Source organism: Prionailurus bengalensis, chromosome C1 (assembly GCF_016509475.1).
Source record: "Prionailurus bengalensis isolate Pbe53 chromosome C1, Fcat_Pben_1.1_paternal_pri, whole genome shotgun sequence".
Classification (NCBI taxonomy): domain Eukaryota; kingdom Metazoa; phylum Chordata; class Mammalia; order Carnivora; family Felidae; genus Prionailurus; species Prionailurus bengalensis.
This window is the reverse complement of record NC_057345.1, coordinates 6,048,610-6,065,954: the sequence shown is the minus strand read 5'-3', so window position 1 is coordinate 6,065,954 and position 17,345 is coordinate 6,048,610. Positions and strand designations below refer to the sequence as shown.

The 17,345-nt window shown below is 43.0% G+C and overlaps 1 protein-coding gene across 6 annotated transcripts in view; it reads left to right on the top strand.

Annotated features, from left to right (window-relative positions):
• RERE (arginine-glutamic acid dipeptide repeats) overlaps positions 1–17,345 on the top strand; it is a 424,113-nt gene that overhangs the window by 151,064 nt on the left and 255,704 nt on the right. For all 6 annotated transcript variants that reach the window (XM_043573708.1, XM_043573701.1, XM_043573705.1 and 3 more), the window contains one exon: positions 11,456–11,924. In XM_043573708.1, the coding sequence (XP_043429643.1) occupies positions 11,600–11,924 (325 nt within the window). In that variant the 5' untranslated portion in view covers positions 11,456–11,599. The remainder of the gene's footprint in view (positions 1–11,455; positions 11,925–17,345) is intronic.

Genomic DNA, 17,345 nt, shown 5'->3' with positions numbered 1-17,345 from the left:
TTACGTATGCTTTGGGTTTCCCTGTGAATAAACCAGTGTATTGTTTTCATTTCTTTCAGGATTTTCAGAACAGGGTCCTTATGCGGTCTTTCCACCATCCCGTCACTGTAGCTTCACTGGTCATTCACAGATTTATTTGGCCTGTCTGTAATATCCTATTTGCTGCAGACTGTTTTCTTGCGACCTTGTGTATTTCATCCCCAGTTGTTGGTTTCAACTGGCCAGTCTCATGGTTGTTGATACTGCCTGTGTGGTGAAGACTAGATTTTTATCTCTAGCCTAGAGCTTTCTAACCTCTCAACTCTAGAGATCTGTTAGGCATCTCAAATCTAACCTGTTCCAAACAGAATTTCCCATTTTCCTTCTCTGCCCCATATCAGTAAATGACAGCTCTACTTGTCCAGTTGCTCAGGGCCAGATCTGGGCCCCTCCTTTGTCTCATACTACGTCCGACCTGACAACAGATTCTGATGGCTCTCCTTGAACAACGTATCTACAATCTGACCTCTGCCGGTACCTTGCATGCCGCTACCTTGCCTAAATCAATAGTTTCCTAGCCCTACGGCAGCCAGAGAGTGTCTGTTAGAATGTCACTCATTTCCTTTTCTATGCAACTGGCTTTTTCCTCTTACTTTAGTAAATGCCCCCAGCTTTCTCTTCATCTCTGGCTTCCTTCTTGCTTTCACTGTTTCAGCCACCTTGGCCTTTTGCTGCTGTCTGGGCATGCTTCTGCCTTGGGCCTTTGTACTTGCTTTTCTCTCTGCCTGGAGTGCCTTCTCCCAGACAACCACACAGCTTGCTCACGTATGTTCTTTAGGTCAGGTGACCCTTATCAGTGATTACTTTAAATAAATTCACAGCCCCTCATCCCCTTTGCCCAGCTTTGCTTTTCTCCGTAGCACTTACCACCAGGTAATACACTGCTCTTGTTTGTTTATTGTCTGCTCCTTCCCTTCTATACTCGCAGCTCTCTGAGGTTACAGATTGTGTGTATTCTGGTCGCACAAGTATCTATCTGTAGGGACTAGGGCACTTCCTGGCAGTCAGTGGGTACTCAGTAAATATTTGCTGAATTAATGGAACAGTTAACCAAGACTCTGCTCTGGACTTTGTGTTTATTTGATGATCAGGGTTACAACAGCTGCAACATCTAAGCATTGCGGTCCAGGCCCCGGGACTCCCCGTACTCCCTGCGCACTCACTGGTTGCCGGCATCTGGAACTGAGTAGTTCTGGTGGTTCTGCTTTTCTCTGAATGACATCAGGCTAACAAAGAAGGCAGGGTAACACATCTGGTCAACCCGGAGACAATCACACCCAGTCAGAATAGCTCAGACATAGAAAATGGCAAATTGAGTTTTGATTTAGACTTCTGCTTTTAGTCAGGGCTACCTTTCCTTTTCATCTAAGACTCGGATTCTAAGTGTTTTTAGAAGGATTGCTCCAATGAGTTTTATGTTTCTGGTTTTCCCTTGATATAATTTGTACCCATGGATTAAAAGTGCATTATGAATGCTTTTGGTTTTTCATGTATGTGTGAAGTGTAATTGTATTAACTATAAAATTCACCTTGTCATTACCTTTCGTCAAATGCTGAGACCTTATGTGCCATGGTTGTGAATTACTTTGCATCTTGGAGCTCTGCAGCCTGAAAGCAACCCTGTCCAGTTTACCTGCTTCGGAACATGTCATGCACAGGTGTAAGCCTGAGCACATACTACTGCATGTTAAAGATTATTGTGGTCCAGGGCCGCCTGGGTGGTTTAGTTGGTTAAGCGGGCTGACCCTTGATTTCGGCTCAGGTCATGATCTCACAGTTCGTGAGTTTGAACCCCTTATCGGGCTCTGTGCTCATGGCGCAGAGCCTGCCTGGGATTCTTCTCTCTCTTCCTTCCTCTCTCTCTACCCTTCCCTGACTCGTGCTTTCTCTCTCTTTCTCAAAATAAACTTAAACAAACAAAAAGATGATCGTGGTCCAAAGAAAGTTTCTCTCATTCTTAGCATTACATGAGGTAAAACTTCTCCTTCTATGCAGCTTTAAGAGGTGGTGTTACTCAATTACAGAGTAATAGCTCATCCTTATTTTAGCCAGCTGTATCTTTTTTCTTGACTGCAGTAAAGCTTTGAGCTTTTTCTTACTGGTTTGTAACATTGCTGTTTGTGTGTTTTTAGCATCTTTTTTTCTTAACTGCAGTAAAGTTTTGAGCTTTTTCTTACTAGTTTGTAAAATCGCTGTTTGTGTGTTTCAACAGCTGTATTGAAATATAATTCACTTACAATTTACCCATTTAAAGTATACAATTTAATGGCTTTAATATATCACAGATAGGTGTAACTATCACCACAGTCAATTCTAGAACATTTTTTATCACCCCTAAAAGAAATCCTGTAACCATAACAGTCATTCCCTGCCCTGTCCCCCGCTTCCTTGGCAACCATTAATCTGCTTTCTCTGTGGATTTGCCTTTTCAGGACATTTACTATATAAATGGGGTCATATGATATGTGGTCTTTTGTGACTGGCTTTTTTTTGCATGTCATAATGTTTTCCAGGTTTTGTATCCATGTTGTATCAGTATTTCATTTCTTGTAATTGCTGAATAATGTTCTGTTGTACGGATATACCATATTATAGTTCTCCATCTGCTTCGTTTTTTCTTTATGGCCTTGCTTTGGGCAAGTGAGCTTAGGAATTCTATCCCCTTTCACATCAGGGGCTTGAATTCATAGGCATTTGGTTTCCCTTGTACTTGGCATTGTGGACATCAGGTTTTCTCTTCAGTTGTATGATAACAGAAGCATCCACTTGGCCCCACAATCGGGCAACTCACCAATGAGTAATATTACCCCTAACAATCTTCAGGGCTTGCCAGAAAACATCAAGATTTTCAGGATATGTTACTTCTGTTTTCCTAATTCGGCTTTAGACACCTGTGTAATTACTATTTCAGGCAGTGCTTTGAATTAGTCTAGCTTTTTTCAGAGAACAAAGAACATGCCATCTTACAGTTTTTGTAATGGTGTTAGCTTTATGGATTGCATGTTAGTCAAGCATAATTATGAATAAAGCAACACAGATGTTTAACCCCTTGAAATCTCTGTGACAGACAAATAATTTTATTTCTTTAAAGCAGTGGTTCTCCTTTGTAAGCAGTTTTGCTTCCCAGATGATATGTGGCAATATTTGGAGTTCTTTTTTATTGTCCTGACTGGAGCAGTGGGTTGTGCTGTTAGGATCTCCCACGGGTAGAGACCAGGGATAATGCACGGGACGGCGGACAGCTTCCACACAACGAAGAATGATCTGACCCCAAATGTTCATCTTGCCGCAGTTGAGTAGGCCTGGTTTAGAGTGACGGTGAATTTTCCTTAACCCACTGAGCAGCAGAGACACAACTGTAGGTAGTGTGCAAAGTAAAAAATTCCGTGTGGATTTGGCAGAATGTCACACTTAACAGTATAGGACAACGATTGCTTATATTAATGAGTTTGTGTGTTCTTTAAAGAAAAGGATGATGGGTTGATTGGTTATTTGTTTTCTCGTTTATGTATGGAAACCTCCTTAGGCACCTCATCTTTTGGAATTCCTTACTCCTACTTCAAATAAGAAGATTGGATATTGTTTGTTATTTCATTTTAATTGAGTTGTTAATTGTAATCTAGAGTTCTGCTGTTCTAGGTGCTTTCCAAACCTTTTGTAGGTCCTGTGTTTTGTTTTCTGTCTTTTTGGAAGAAATTAATATATTTGTCAGAGCCCACTCATCTTCATTCTTTCCGTTCTCCCCCGAAGTTTCTGAGGGGGAAGCGTTCCTTTAAGCATTACATCCACTTCTGAATAAGGGGCGTTCATTCTGTGCTTCCTTATGTTTTGGTGCCACAAAGTTCCCTCTCCGAATTTGGCTAGTACATCCCATCTCCATTGTGTAGATTCTTCGAATAAGACGTGTGCTCTAGGGATGAGGGTACGAACTCAGGATTGATGGGAGTTTAAATATTCATTAACCCCAAGTGTAGAGAATCGTGGGAGGGGCATGTGTAGCCAGCCATTTGCCTGTACGGTTGGGTTTGTCTGGGGGAAGAACTTCACAACCTGCTTCTAGTACCGCATCAGTTTTAGATAAAACACAGTCTTACCTCTGCCAGGGTTCACAGATCTGCTGACCGCATATTTCTTGGGCAGTTTTCTTCGGTCTTCCATGTTGGGACCATCTCCTTTTGCTCCTAAAGGAGAATGGTAAATGCAGAAATGGCAAAGGCAGATGTTCTTGAGGTGCTTTGGTTCCTGATCTAGTTAGACTTTCAGAGAGTGGATTTGAAAGCAAGCTTGTATGGATTGGACTAACACCTCTTAATGGCAAATACCTCCAGCCAGGCAAGGTGAATGTTCCCAAAATGCTGTTTTCATCTCAAGGGCCTACAGTGACACCCTTTGGATAGCTTGGCTTTTAAGGACGGGTAATTTAAGGCAATATGGCCTTGTGGTTAAGAGTCTAGGCTCTGGAGTCAGTGGCCTGGGTTCATATTCTAGATCTAACACATAGTTGTGTGATTTTTGGTCAGCTTGCTCAGCCTGTCTGTGCTTGCTTTTGCTTTGGGAAAATGTACGTAACAACAGTACCTACTGAATGGGGTTAGGTTGATCATATGACCTATTTTTTTCATGAATAATTAAAAACAATTTTTTAAAATGTTTATTTATTTTTTGAGAGAGATTTGGACGGAGTGTGAGGAGGGGAAGGGCAGAGAGAGAGCGGAAAACACAGAATCCGAAGCAGGCTCCAGGCTCCGAGCTGTCCGCACAGAGCCCGACGCGGGGCTCGGACCCACAGACCGTGAGATCGTGACCTGAGCCGAGGTCGGACGCCTAACCGACTTAGCCCCCCAGGCACCCCTGTCCTAGTAACTTCAACTGAGGTTGTGGTGTTGGAGGCGTCCTGAAGTAGAGGAGCTTGAGAGAAACTTACGAGGTAACGGTGACAGGATTTGTTGACGTCAGGATGAAAGGTGGGCAGTAAAGATGCTGCCTCTCTTGCGTAGCAAGGATGGGCAGGGGAACTAGTCACCAGGAGAGACCATCTAGAAGAGGGGCTCACTTGGGGCCAGAGTGTGCCTTCAGTTTGGATATGCTGGGGACACTTTGGAGACCTCTGGGAGGAGACTTCAGGTGGACAGTCTTCACTCTGCCGAGGTTTGGTAGACACATTTGGGGATCACCTGTGTGCATGTGGTGTGTGTGGACCGACGGAAGTGTAGGAGATTGGCCAGGATGGGCGTCGGGAGAAGGGGGCCCCGCACAGGGCCCCGTGGAACTCCTGCACTGGCTGGCCCGGCTGGGGGCCAAGGGTCAGGCAGGTAGGCTCAGGAGAGGACCGTGCCAGGTAAGCCAAAGGCAAAAAGCCTTTCCAGAAGGAGGGTGTGTGGTCAGCCCTCTCAGGGGATGCTGAATGGCCAGATGGTAATGAGGTGGACTTGATAACAGAGAGGAAATGGCTTTAGTGGGAGTTGTTTCAGTGAACATGTGATAGGTAGGCATGGTCCTTATCAGGTGGTGGAGAAAGGACACAGGTTAACAACAGATGACGTGGGGCGCTTGGGTGGCTCAGTTGGTTAAGTGTCTGATTTTCGGCTCAGGTCATGATCTCACGGTTCGTGGGTTTGAGCCCCGCATCGGGCTCTGCGCTGACAGCTCAGAGCCTGGATGGAGCCTGCGTTGGATTCTGTGTCTCCCTTTCTCTCTGCTTCTCCTGCTTGCACTCTGTCTCTCTCTTTCTCTCTCTCTCTCAAAAATAAAAAATAAACGTTAAAATTTTTTTTTTAAAAATTAAAAAAACAATGATGACAGTAGTGGGATCCGCGAGGGTCCTTTTATAGGCAGGATGGGGAACAGTGGGAGTCTGGACTCTGGTCTGTCTGGGAGCCTTCCTGGAGTTGGGCAGCGGAAATGCCTGAGGGCCTGAATTTGAACTGAGGTTAGGTAGACCGAGGGGAGGGGACGATTATTTTGAGCAGATAGGTTCCTGAGATGGAAGGAAGTGTTTTGAGGTAGCTGGAGCACACAGGAGAGGTGGCGATGGGGCTGGACAAGTGAAGGGACAGGCAGGATGTGAAGGTCCCTGCAGTCTTTGGAAAGAGGTGATGGATAGTGAATTGCACTTTAAGGGCTGAATTGTGTTGTGTGAATTGTATCTCTATAAAGTTGTTTTAAAAAAAGTGGTGCGGTTGTCAGAGCTGCTGGCTGGTTGCACTGCAGGATGAATTGGAAGGAAGGCAAAAACAATTTTAGTCACAGAGACCAGTTAGAAGGCAGTTGTATTAATCTATGCGAAAGATGATGGCTTGTTACATTTCATCTGGCGCAACGGATAGATCAGAGATTCGGCATGTGATTGGGAGACCCGAAGAGCTGAGCAAAAATGCCTGGTGTGTGGTTAGGCGTGTGACAAACATAAATATTTCTTGCTCTGGTTCAATGAGGAAGAATTATGTGTACTTCACTAGCTGCGTTTGGTGAGTCAAGTGTCCTGCGGAATCTGGCTTGAGTAAGTGAGATGATTGGAATTCAGGGAGTGAAAAGTCAGGAGGGAGAGGCAAGTTTTCATGGATAAGTGAGTTTTACATGATCCCAGAGAGGATCTGTTTGAATTTTTGTTATTTGTAGTCAATTTTACACGATCTGGTTCTTAATTGTGCAGTAGAACCCCCACTTCCCCGCGAGAGAAGATAAGTTCTTGAGGGTATGGATGGTGTTGGGCTCCATTTATGTCTTGCATGGCACAGTGTACTATTGGGGATTATCTGCTGTTGAGAGTTTACGTTTGTAGAGCGCTTTGCAGTCTGTGAGCGCGTCTCCATATGGTATGCTTGATTAACTTAATCCTTACGGCAGCTCTCGTGGCTAGCTCTTGTGGCTAGCTGTCGTCCCCGTTTTACGGCAGGGAAACGGACTCAGAGAGGTAGAGCCATTTGCCCAAGGCAGGACAGCACATGGCGCTGCCAAGAACTTGGGTCTTGGCTTCTCAGCCCAGTTCTGTGCTGGGCCTGACCTTCCGGGACCTGCTTGGATAGTATCAGGAAGTGGGTTTCTTCAGTGTGGTTTCGGCCCTGAGCGTGACCGAATTTTTAGGTTTTTATCTGCATCGGCTCGGATCGGTAGTGAGGGCTTTGCGGGCGGGTTGTTGGCTTGATTTTGAAGGGGCGAGCGATGTTTGTACGGAAGGTGCAGTCACCTGAAGTCAGAAAGAGTGCTTCCCTATCGCCGACTCTTGAAGGCCTTGGACTCTGATCAGCGGAAGACAGAGCCAGGCCGGCTGCCCGGATTTAGCAGTTGAGATGAGGTGACGAAGCACAACCTGACGAGCGTGGAAACCAGTGAGAGGAGGATGTGTTTGCCACGAGTCCTAGGGTTGCTGCTTTTGGAAATGTGAGTTGTAAGTCTGTTTTGAAGATCCTCTCCACTCCGGCACGAGCAGTACATGTTTTTGTGGGCTTCAAAAATTTTTATCAGAAAAACTATTCACCTTCGCTTCCTTGGTGACATCACACAATCTCGTGGCTTTCAAAACTAAATTAAAAAGTAAGTTTTTGTCTCCAGCCTGGACCTCCGAAAATCTTCATGTGGTTTTTATAGGCTTCTCAAACTTTGCATGTTCATACCTGAGCTCCTGATCTTCCTTCCAGAACTTGCGTAACGTCAGCTTCATTCACCCAGTGGCTCATGCCAGAAAGCTTGGGGTTATTCCTGACTTCTTTCTCTCACACCTCACCTCCCGGTTTGTCAGCACATCCTGTTTGACCCTTATCTTAAAGATACATAGAAAACAGGACTTGTCCCCTCTCTGCCACCACCATGCCAGTCTGCCCCAGCTGCCTTCGCCGCTTACCTGGCCTGTTGTAGCCAGCCGCCTCCCTGGCCGGTCTTAGTGCTGCAACGCGTGCATCCCTTCAGGATTTTTCTCACTGGCCAGAGTGATCTTGAACAGAAGTCAAATCATGTCTTCTTGCTCTGTTGCTCAGATCCCCGCAGTGGCTCAAGTGTCATTCGAGTCACTGCATGTCACATCATGGCACTTGAGTAAAGGCATCAAAGTTCTTACTCTGGCCTACAAGGCAGGATCCACCCCACCCCCCGCCCCCATCTCCTCTCCAGCTGCTTCTCTCTTTCTCATACCACTGCACCCTCCTATGTCCTGAGTGTGCCCAGCTCACTCTTGCCTCTGGACACTTGCATCTGCTTTCCCTCTGTGGGAACGCTCTCCCTTCGTGTGTCCTTAGGGCGTTTTCTCTAAATGTCTTGCTCGGGGCAAACCCTGAGGACTTCCCTGACCATCATTTAAAATTGCAATGTACCCATACTCTATGTCCCCTTTGGACTCCCCATGTAAGATCTTTTCATGTACTATATATATATTATTCTTTTGAGTATGATTCTTTTCCCCACTCCCTAAAACATAAATGCCACGAGGGCAGGGAGTTTGTGGTTCTTTGCTACTCTCCCCACACCTAGAACGGTAACTCGTACACAGTAGGGGTTTGGTAGACATTTGTTCTGTGAATAAATGAAGATTGTTGTGAATCTGAACATGTTATAGAGTAGATTTTCTCTCGTGTTATTTGTTACAATATGTTATACTGCTTTCTGTTCAAGTGGGTGGAGCAGTGGATTGACAGAGACACTTTCAACATTTTTGTCTTTCTTAGTGGACAAGAATTTCTTTTCTGGAAGGGAAGGGCAAAGACAGGTTTCCTAAATCTGTCTGTGTGAATTATCAGCCTGGATGCCTGTGGGAAAAGTTAGCACCTATGAAGAGCTGGTGACCCTGGGAACATAGATTGTAACCTGAGGAGTAGGTTGTTCAGGTTGGATGGGGTTTACCTGTAGGACTGCTTTCCCTTTGGAAGAATCATTGGGTGTATGGCTTTGTGCACACGATCTCTTCTCAGTTGCCCTTCTGTAGTCTGTAAAGTGGGGACAGTGACTTCTGTCTGGTTCACTTCACTGAGTTGAGAAAAAACTGAGCGAGATCATGGCAGGAATCTGCTGTGAACCCGGTGTTGTTAACAAAAACGCTCTCGTTGTAATGGTAAATCTTTTCTAGCAAATTGAAGTGACAACTACCCTTCTCAGTGCCATCTGGCTTCTCTCTGGGTCCCTTTCCTTAAATGTCACATTATTGTTGTATGTTGGTCATTGTGAGATGAAGCTCAGAAAAATTATGATTAGTATGGGAAATGCAGAGGGAAAAAAATATCCCCACTGCACTGTATTTTAGAGCCAAATGTAAATGGTAATTGCCTTTTGTTTTGGATTATCACTGTTCTTAGTTACCTGAAAGTTGGATACACACACGGGATTTCATTTTGTGGATGCTTTCTCTGTTTTTTCTTGAATTTTTCTTTCTTGCTTACTCTTGGCAGAAGCAACTCAAATTTCTTTGTAAATAGAAGCTAGTATATGATTTTGTAGGGAGTGGTGTTGGATGTATAATTTGGACTTACTATTTTTTCCTTTTTGAGTGCTGAAATAATATTTTTACATAATTTTCTGGTTATCTTCTTAACCCTGGAGAGAATGGTCTTTTTCTTAAATTCATCAGATGTCTGTCCTGAAATACATCTGTGAGGTTTTCAGCCTAAGCCCTTGTTCTTTCGGATTCCCGGGAGACCTTGGTATGTTTTTCAGTGTCAAAGAGGAATGTTTTAACAACGGCGTTAGCTGATAGTTTTCTTTCTTGCATGATTGGCTTGTTCATGCTTTAACTTAAGCCCAGTGGAGAAAGTAATATGTCTCTTTGAGTATTTTCAATTGCTAGCACTAGTGGCCTACAGGGACTTAGGAGTATATTACTGTCTGTTTAGCAGATGATTCATACGGGCAGAACTTTTGCAGGCACTAAGATAATTTTTCATTTTCTTAAAATATGTTTAGAAAATGGAAATCCTATCTAGAAGCATATTTCCCATGTAGAAGGAAGCAATCTAGGTTTGTGCTACATGCTTTCCCCCTTCTGACTCTGTTTTAAATGATCAGCTTTATTTGCTCCTTCATGGGTCTGTCTCCCATAGGTGGTTGTGAACATTTTTTATTTTCCCGAATGCCTAAGGATAGTTGAGGTGCTTATGGAAAGGTCTTCTCTGGTGTCAGATTTGACCTAAGAGCTTTGGAGAGAGTATATGATACTTTTTATGGTTTTGGCGTGACCGAAGAGAATTTTCTCTGTGTCTAAGGCATGTAATTGCAAGCTGATTTGTTTGTTGCTGTCTAAGTAAAGAGGACCGATCTTTTGTTTGTTTGCATATGTTGTTTCTTATCCGGCCCTAGTAACACGAGAAACAGATGGTTCTCATATTGATCAGTTTGCTTTTTTGGCATTAGAGCATTGAGGGCGAGGACTCTTGAGTTCTTCCCTCATTGTATCTTCAGTTCCGAACACCTGGCACATAGATAGTGTTAAGTACAGATTGTTGAGCAAATGAAAGAAGATGATACAGGACTGCAAAAGATAAATTACTGGCGATTATGGCTGTCCAAAAACTGACTGGTAAACAAAACAGTCTGTGTCCATCTGTTGTCCTCCCCCCCTCCTATAACATTTTTGTTAAGAACCGTGTTGGGTTGGAATTTGGGACTCTGTCTTCTCATTGTAAAGTCTTAAGAACGTCAGGCTTTCCTTGTTGGGTTTAGTTCTAGGGAGGAGTTTATTAGGGAAATTACGAAGAGTGGAAATTTGGAAGAATGTAAAAACTACCTAATATTCCCTAAAGATGTAAGATTGTTTTTGGAAGCTGTTATGTTTTGTTCAGACAGAGATAATGTATCTTCAGAGGTACCATTTTTCATGGAAAATAAATAGAATAGTAGACTTCGAAGATGGGGAAAGGTACATTGAAGGCAAAAGAATCTTGTTTTGCGGTCATCACTTTTGTTTGCGTCCACACTTGGTTTATTCTTGAGAGGAGCTCTGGAAATTTGGAGTGTGGCTAGAAAGTTTTCCGAAGATAGTACCCTGTGAGAGACATCTTGAGACATGTTTTGGGTCTGTCCAGATTATTGGTTTTCCAGGTGGAAATAGTTTTAGTATATAGGTTCTTGCCCTTTCAAATTCATATTGTGGGTTATGAAGCTCCTTTTGGATCATTGTACCCATTGTATGTTTTCTACTAGGGTACATTTCACTTTTTCCTTAAAAAGAAGAAAACAGTTGGTGTACAGAAAGTGTGGTTTACTAGTATGCATTCAGACGTTTTCATTTTTGGTGCGGTAGTAAATCCCAAACCATATGCTAGCTGAGACCAAACCGCATATAATTAAACTTTGTGTCATTTGTCCTACCTTTTTTCCTGTGGCCCATGAGAAGTTTTTCGGGCTAAAACGCAAGTAAGAGATTAATTTAACAAACACCAAAAATATGAGAAAATGTTAAAGTAAAATCCTTTTCTTTCTCTCTTTTCTTGCCTAGCGTTTTTGAAGCATTGGGGTAGTTGGAGTGGTTGGATTTTCCCTGGAATTGAGTGAGAAATTCAGAAGACTGAAGCCCAGGCTTACTGTCTACCTTTCACGGAGGCCTAGCCGTGAGAGGACAGAAGAAGGCACGTGGCGAATCATGACAGCTGACAAAGACAAAGACAAAGACAAAGAGAAGGACCGGGACCGAGATCGGGACCGAGAGAGAGATAAACGAGACAAAGCAAGAGAGAGTGAGAATTCAAGGCCACGCAGGAGCTGTACCTTGGAAGGAGGAGCCAAAAATTATGCCGAGAGCGATCACAGTGAAGATGAGGATAATGACAACAATAGTGCCACCACGGAGGAGTCCACCAAGAAGAACAAAAAGAAACCACCGAAAAAAAAATCTCGCTACGAAAGGACAGATACCGGCGAGATAACATCCTACATCACTGAGGATGATGTTGTCTACAGACCAGGAGGTAAGCAGCGTTGCATTTGGCCTTCACAGTGTTTGTGCTGGAGAAGGACATCAGCATTCACATGCCACTTTACGTGGTAGGGACGGCAGGGGACCCAGAAAAGGAGATGGTAGTTTGGGGTAGGAGACATCAAGGTAGGAAACACACTGACCCACTTTTGGGCAGTTGGGTCCGCTGGCTTCTTGCTTGCGTCGGCCTCAACTTGGTCTTCCGTGCTTGCTGTGCACGTCAGTTCTTTCCTTGGGTCCCCTCCTGCTGCTTCTCTCCCTTCACCGTCTACTCAGTACATGTCATCTTTTCATTTCCTCCTTGCTTTTTATCTTCAAACACAGGCAGTGGTGACCCTGCAGAATAGAATACCTGGTGGGGCAAGTAAACTTTAAGATTCTTAGAAGCAGGGTGTTTCACATTGGCCACAGGAGTGAGCAGAAGCTCAAGAAATATTTGGAAAGACCTTTAAACCAAAGTAAATTTCTCCTGATAACCTCCTTTTCCAAGGCACTGAGCTTCAGGATCTCTGACCAATAATAATAGATGAAGACAACTAACTTGCTTTGTTTTCCAGATAATTTCCTATAGTTTACTCAGTATGTTGAGGTTCAAGGTATTGTTCAGAGAGAGACGGACCCAGCTTTCAGATGAGATGCAGGGAAACCAGTGCATGAGAACCTGCGGACGCCAGCAAAACTTTCCTTTTTCACGTAATGTGTTGTTTGTGTTCAGGTACTTTTCTTACAGAAGTCCGTAACACTAGCTACAATCATTTTGTTTGAATTATAATGCTGAGCAGTGACATGAATTTCATAGGAGATGGAATTAAGAATTAAAAGCCTCCTGGTTGGAGGGTTTAGGGTTAGGGTGCCTGGGTGGCTCAGTCGGTTGAGTGTCCAGTGTTTGATTTTGGCTCAGGTTATGATCCCAGGGTCGTGGGATTGAGCCCCATGTCGGGCTCTGTGCTGAGTGTGGAGCCTGCTTGAGGTTCTGTCTGTCTCTCACTCCCAACCCCCCCGCCCCCAAAAGACTCCAGTTTGCTGTTTTTTCCAGGAAAGGGAGATTGAAGAAATGATGTTATGTCGTTAACCTGATGCTGTTGTTTTACTGAGGAGTGCCGTCACTTTGCTGAACTTTGCATGAAGTACTGGAATTTTTCTTTGTGTAGGAGTTTGTTTTGAATTTCCAAAGATAATCAAGATTAGAACTTACACAGCTACACTTGTAGTCACAGCTACAATTTATTGGTTGATGAGTGAGTGAGAAGATATTTATGTGATGTAAAAGTGATCAGCGTTAGGTTTCAGAGAAGCCAGGGCTCTGCTGCGGAGATAGAGTCCCGATCGAGTCACGTGTCGGTTATACTGCTGTCTGTGTCTGTGATTTTACAGACTTAGGTATTGCACAGTAAGAATTTCTGAGCCACTGAAGAATATCTCATTATAGGGTTACCATGGATAACTTGTTGTGGGCCTGTTCGGTTCTAAATCATGAGAAAGGAATAGAATGTGTTAACTTCTTTAGGTACAGATTATAGTATCGTAACTTAAAAATAGGGAAAGATCTGGGGCTCGGTTGGTTAAGTGTCTTGACTCTTGGTTTTGGCTCAAGTCATGATCTTGATCTCACGGTTTGTGAGTTTGAGCCCCACGTCAGGCTCTGCACTGACAGTGCGGAGCCTGCTTGGGGTTCGTTCTCTCTCTCTCTCTCTCTCTCTCTCTCTCTCTCTCTCTCTCTCTGCCCCTCCCCTGCTTGCGTGCATGCACACACACTCTCTCTCAAAATAAATAAATAAACATGAAAAGAAATAAGGAAATACCTTACTGTATCTCATATGTATCTCATGATACATAACAATTCAGTGCGGTGATGTGATCGTTTGGGTCATGGTCAAAAGGCCAACTGCCTCTCGCGGTGCCAAATGGCCGTCTTTCTCGATGGAACGTTACTCCTGTGTCAGTAGCGGTGCTTCCCGCGAGTATTTGTTGTCCGGTACACGTGGGAAACGCTTGCACATCCTATCCCTGTCCTAAGAGATTCATGGTGAATGACCCTGAGAAGTCCTGCAGTTGAGGAAACTTCTGTAACGTTTAAAAAACCCCCCACAAGACCTGCTGTTTTTCCCATTTATGGGATTGTGGTACCCTCTTTCTGCTGATTATCTCCCTAAGAGAAACCAGTGTTAAGACAAGTAGTTCGAGAGCCACTGCACTTTCATTCTGCACCTTCTGCGGGATAATAGAAATCCTTCCTACTTGATGTTTGGAAGAGTATGTGAAAGAAAGTTGCTCGCGGCTTATTTACAAAACAGTGAGTTCTTGGAATTGAGCTGAGAGTATTTATGGAGGCAGGCATTGTTCAGTGAATCTGAGGACCGTTGTGAAATATGAAAAAGGTGTGCTTTCTTGGGAAGCTAAATATGTTATAAGAATCTATGAAAACCCAAAGGATTTGAAAGTTTTCTGTGACACTCAGAGCGTAACCACTTTGCGTGAGGTGCCCTTCGTACTTGGGAGGGTGACGGTGTCGTGCCTGGCACATTGCCGGGTCCCGTGGATGTTTGGCTCTTTGGTGAGGAGACTAACCTTGACCTTCGGTGTTCTCCCCTCGCCCCCCCCCCTCCTTTTTAGGAGAGGCTTTTGAAGTTGAAGGGCTTGCTTGCTGTCTCCAAATAGCTTCTTTCTAACTGGAGGGTTGTTAAACACTGCCTAGTTTTATGTTTACCTGCACTGAAGAATCACAAGCGTGGCGCTGTGTTTAGATTCCCAGATGGGACTTGATTTTTCTCCTTTCTTTTGTCTTCTTTTTCTTTCTTGGCGCAGAGCACTATAGTACCATCTTTTGTTACTGATGAAAAACCATTCTCACCCAGTCACAGAGATTCTGTATGCTTAGTTGCATCTAAATGTTTAGGTAGGAACTCCATAGGACGTCATAAGGGATTTCTTCAGTGTATTTTTCTGTTTTGAAGATTAGATCTTTCATGCTTGTTTGTTTCTTTAGGACATAAAACACCTTAATTTTTGTGTTTTTGCTTTCTGTTTTTGTGAATTGCTTTTAATACTCAGATTAAGTGTAAAATATAGATAGTTCCCACTATAAGAACAAGCCCCACAGTGAGGATTAAAAAAAAAAAACCAAAAAACAAACCTAGCCTCTAACTGTACTTCCTTGTCCTAGGGGGACAGGTCTATCTATATTCAGATTATCTGGTCTGAGAAGAATGAGATTTTTTTGAGAAAATGGGTATGATTTAGAATTTGTCACTAGCTAAAATTTAATTTTATGCATGGTCACAACGAGCTCTTTTATGCCCCTGCTGTTCATCTCTGGAGTTATTTTTATTTTGTCCTTAGGAGCTCAGCAGGATAGACTTGAATGTACTCATTGCCCACATTACTTCCTGCCTCCGGCCCTTTGCACTTGCTTTTGCCTCAGGCTAGTGAGTCTCCCCCATACCTGCATACGGACAGATTTCCTTCTTTCCTATTCTTTTTTCAGTGTTCCCATTTCAGTGTCACTGCCTTTCCTCTCCCAGGTTACACAGATTTTCTTAGTAAACACTGTCACAGCATTAAGTATCTTTTCTTCTAGAGCTTACAACTCATAATTTTCTGTTTATTTCTGTTATTTGGGGATTAATATCTGTCTCCCTCCTCCATAGAGGAAAAAGATCTGGTTTTTTTTTTTTTTGCCTATCATTGAATTCTTGGCACCTGTGACAGTGGTTTACACATAGCATACCACTATGTGTACCAAACATTTGTTGAATAAATAAAATTCTGAAAACCTTTCAAAAATTTATTAACTGATTAATGATGTCAGGATTAAAATAATGCTCATGGAAGTCTATCTTGAATCATTTATTTGCCAATGAATGATTTAACAGACTTGTTGTAAAATAAAAACCAAAACCAAAAAGCTCGTGGGGCTCTATTATATATTGTCCCCATGTCTAATCTAACTTCTTTGTTGTCTATCAACCATTACTCTATTTTTGAGACGGCTGTCACGGTAACAAATTGATTTATTACACAGCTGTGTGCAGCCAGATTTCCCTTACGGGCTTCTTTAGCATAGGATATTGATTTTTAAAGTTTGCTGTGGGTGGCATATTAATTTCTTTCCACTATTTTCTAATTCCCCTCCCCCAGCTTTATTGAGACATAATTGATATATAATATTGTTCAGGATGTACAATATAGTGATTTTGTATATGTATACATTGCAGAACGATTACCACAGTGAGATTAGTTAACTTGTCCATTACCACATATAGGTACGTGTGTGTGTGGTGAGAACTTTTAAAATCGGCTCTTTTAACAACTTTCAAACATGCAGTGCAGTATCGTTAACTGTAGTCACCATGCCGTGCATAATATCCCCAAAACTTTTTCATCTTGTAGATGGAAGTTTGTATCCGTTGACCACCTTCACCCATCCCCTATAACCTCTGCCCCACTCCCTCCCTGTGGCAAGTACTGATCTGTTCTCCTGGTCTCTGTTTCTATGAGTTTGGTGTTGTTAGATTCCATGTCTAGGTGAGACCACACAGTATTTGTGTTTTTCTGTCTGTTTCACTTAGCATAATGCCCTCAAGTTTTATCCATGGTGTCAGGATTCCACCCCCAACCCTCCTGGTCCCTTTATGATGGCTGAATAATATTGTTTATGTATACACCACATTTTCTTTTTTCATTCGTCCCTTAGTGGACACTTAGGTTATTTCCATTTCTTGGCTATTGTAAATAATGCTGCAGTGAACATAAGGGTATGGATATCTCTTCTAGATAGTCGTTTCATTTCCTTTGGCTAAATACCCAGAGGTAGAATTTCTGGATCGTATGGTGGTTCTGTTTTAGTTTTTTGAGGAATTTCCAAACCATTTTCCATAGTGAGTGGCTGTACCCATTTACATTCTCACCAACAGTGTATTTGCTATTTTCAGTTAGATACTGTGGTTTTGTTTTTTTTTTTTAATTCCTGATCAGGTAAAACAGTCAGAAAATTAAATTCAGATTATTGAGAGAGACTTTTTAATTTTAGCGTATCAGTTTGCTTGCTATTTTGATAAGGAAACACGTTCTTTAAAAAGTGCCTACTAGTTTGATTTTCTGTTTCTTGCATTTCGGGGGAAAGATTCAGGATTTTCAAGTTTGTTACATTTGTGTTCCTTATACATTTATGAAAAAGTGTCATATTTTTCATGAAGATAAATTTTCATAAAATTTTATTTTATTTTATTTTATTTATTTATCTTTTCAACGTTTTATTTATTTTTGGGACAGAGAGAGACAGAGCATGAACGGGGGAGGGGCAGAGAGAGAGGGAGACACAGAATCGGAAACAGGCTCCAGGCTCTGAGCCGTCAGCCCAGAGCCCGACGCGGGGCTTGAACTCACGGACCGCGAGATCGTGACCTGGCTGAAG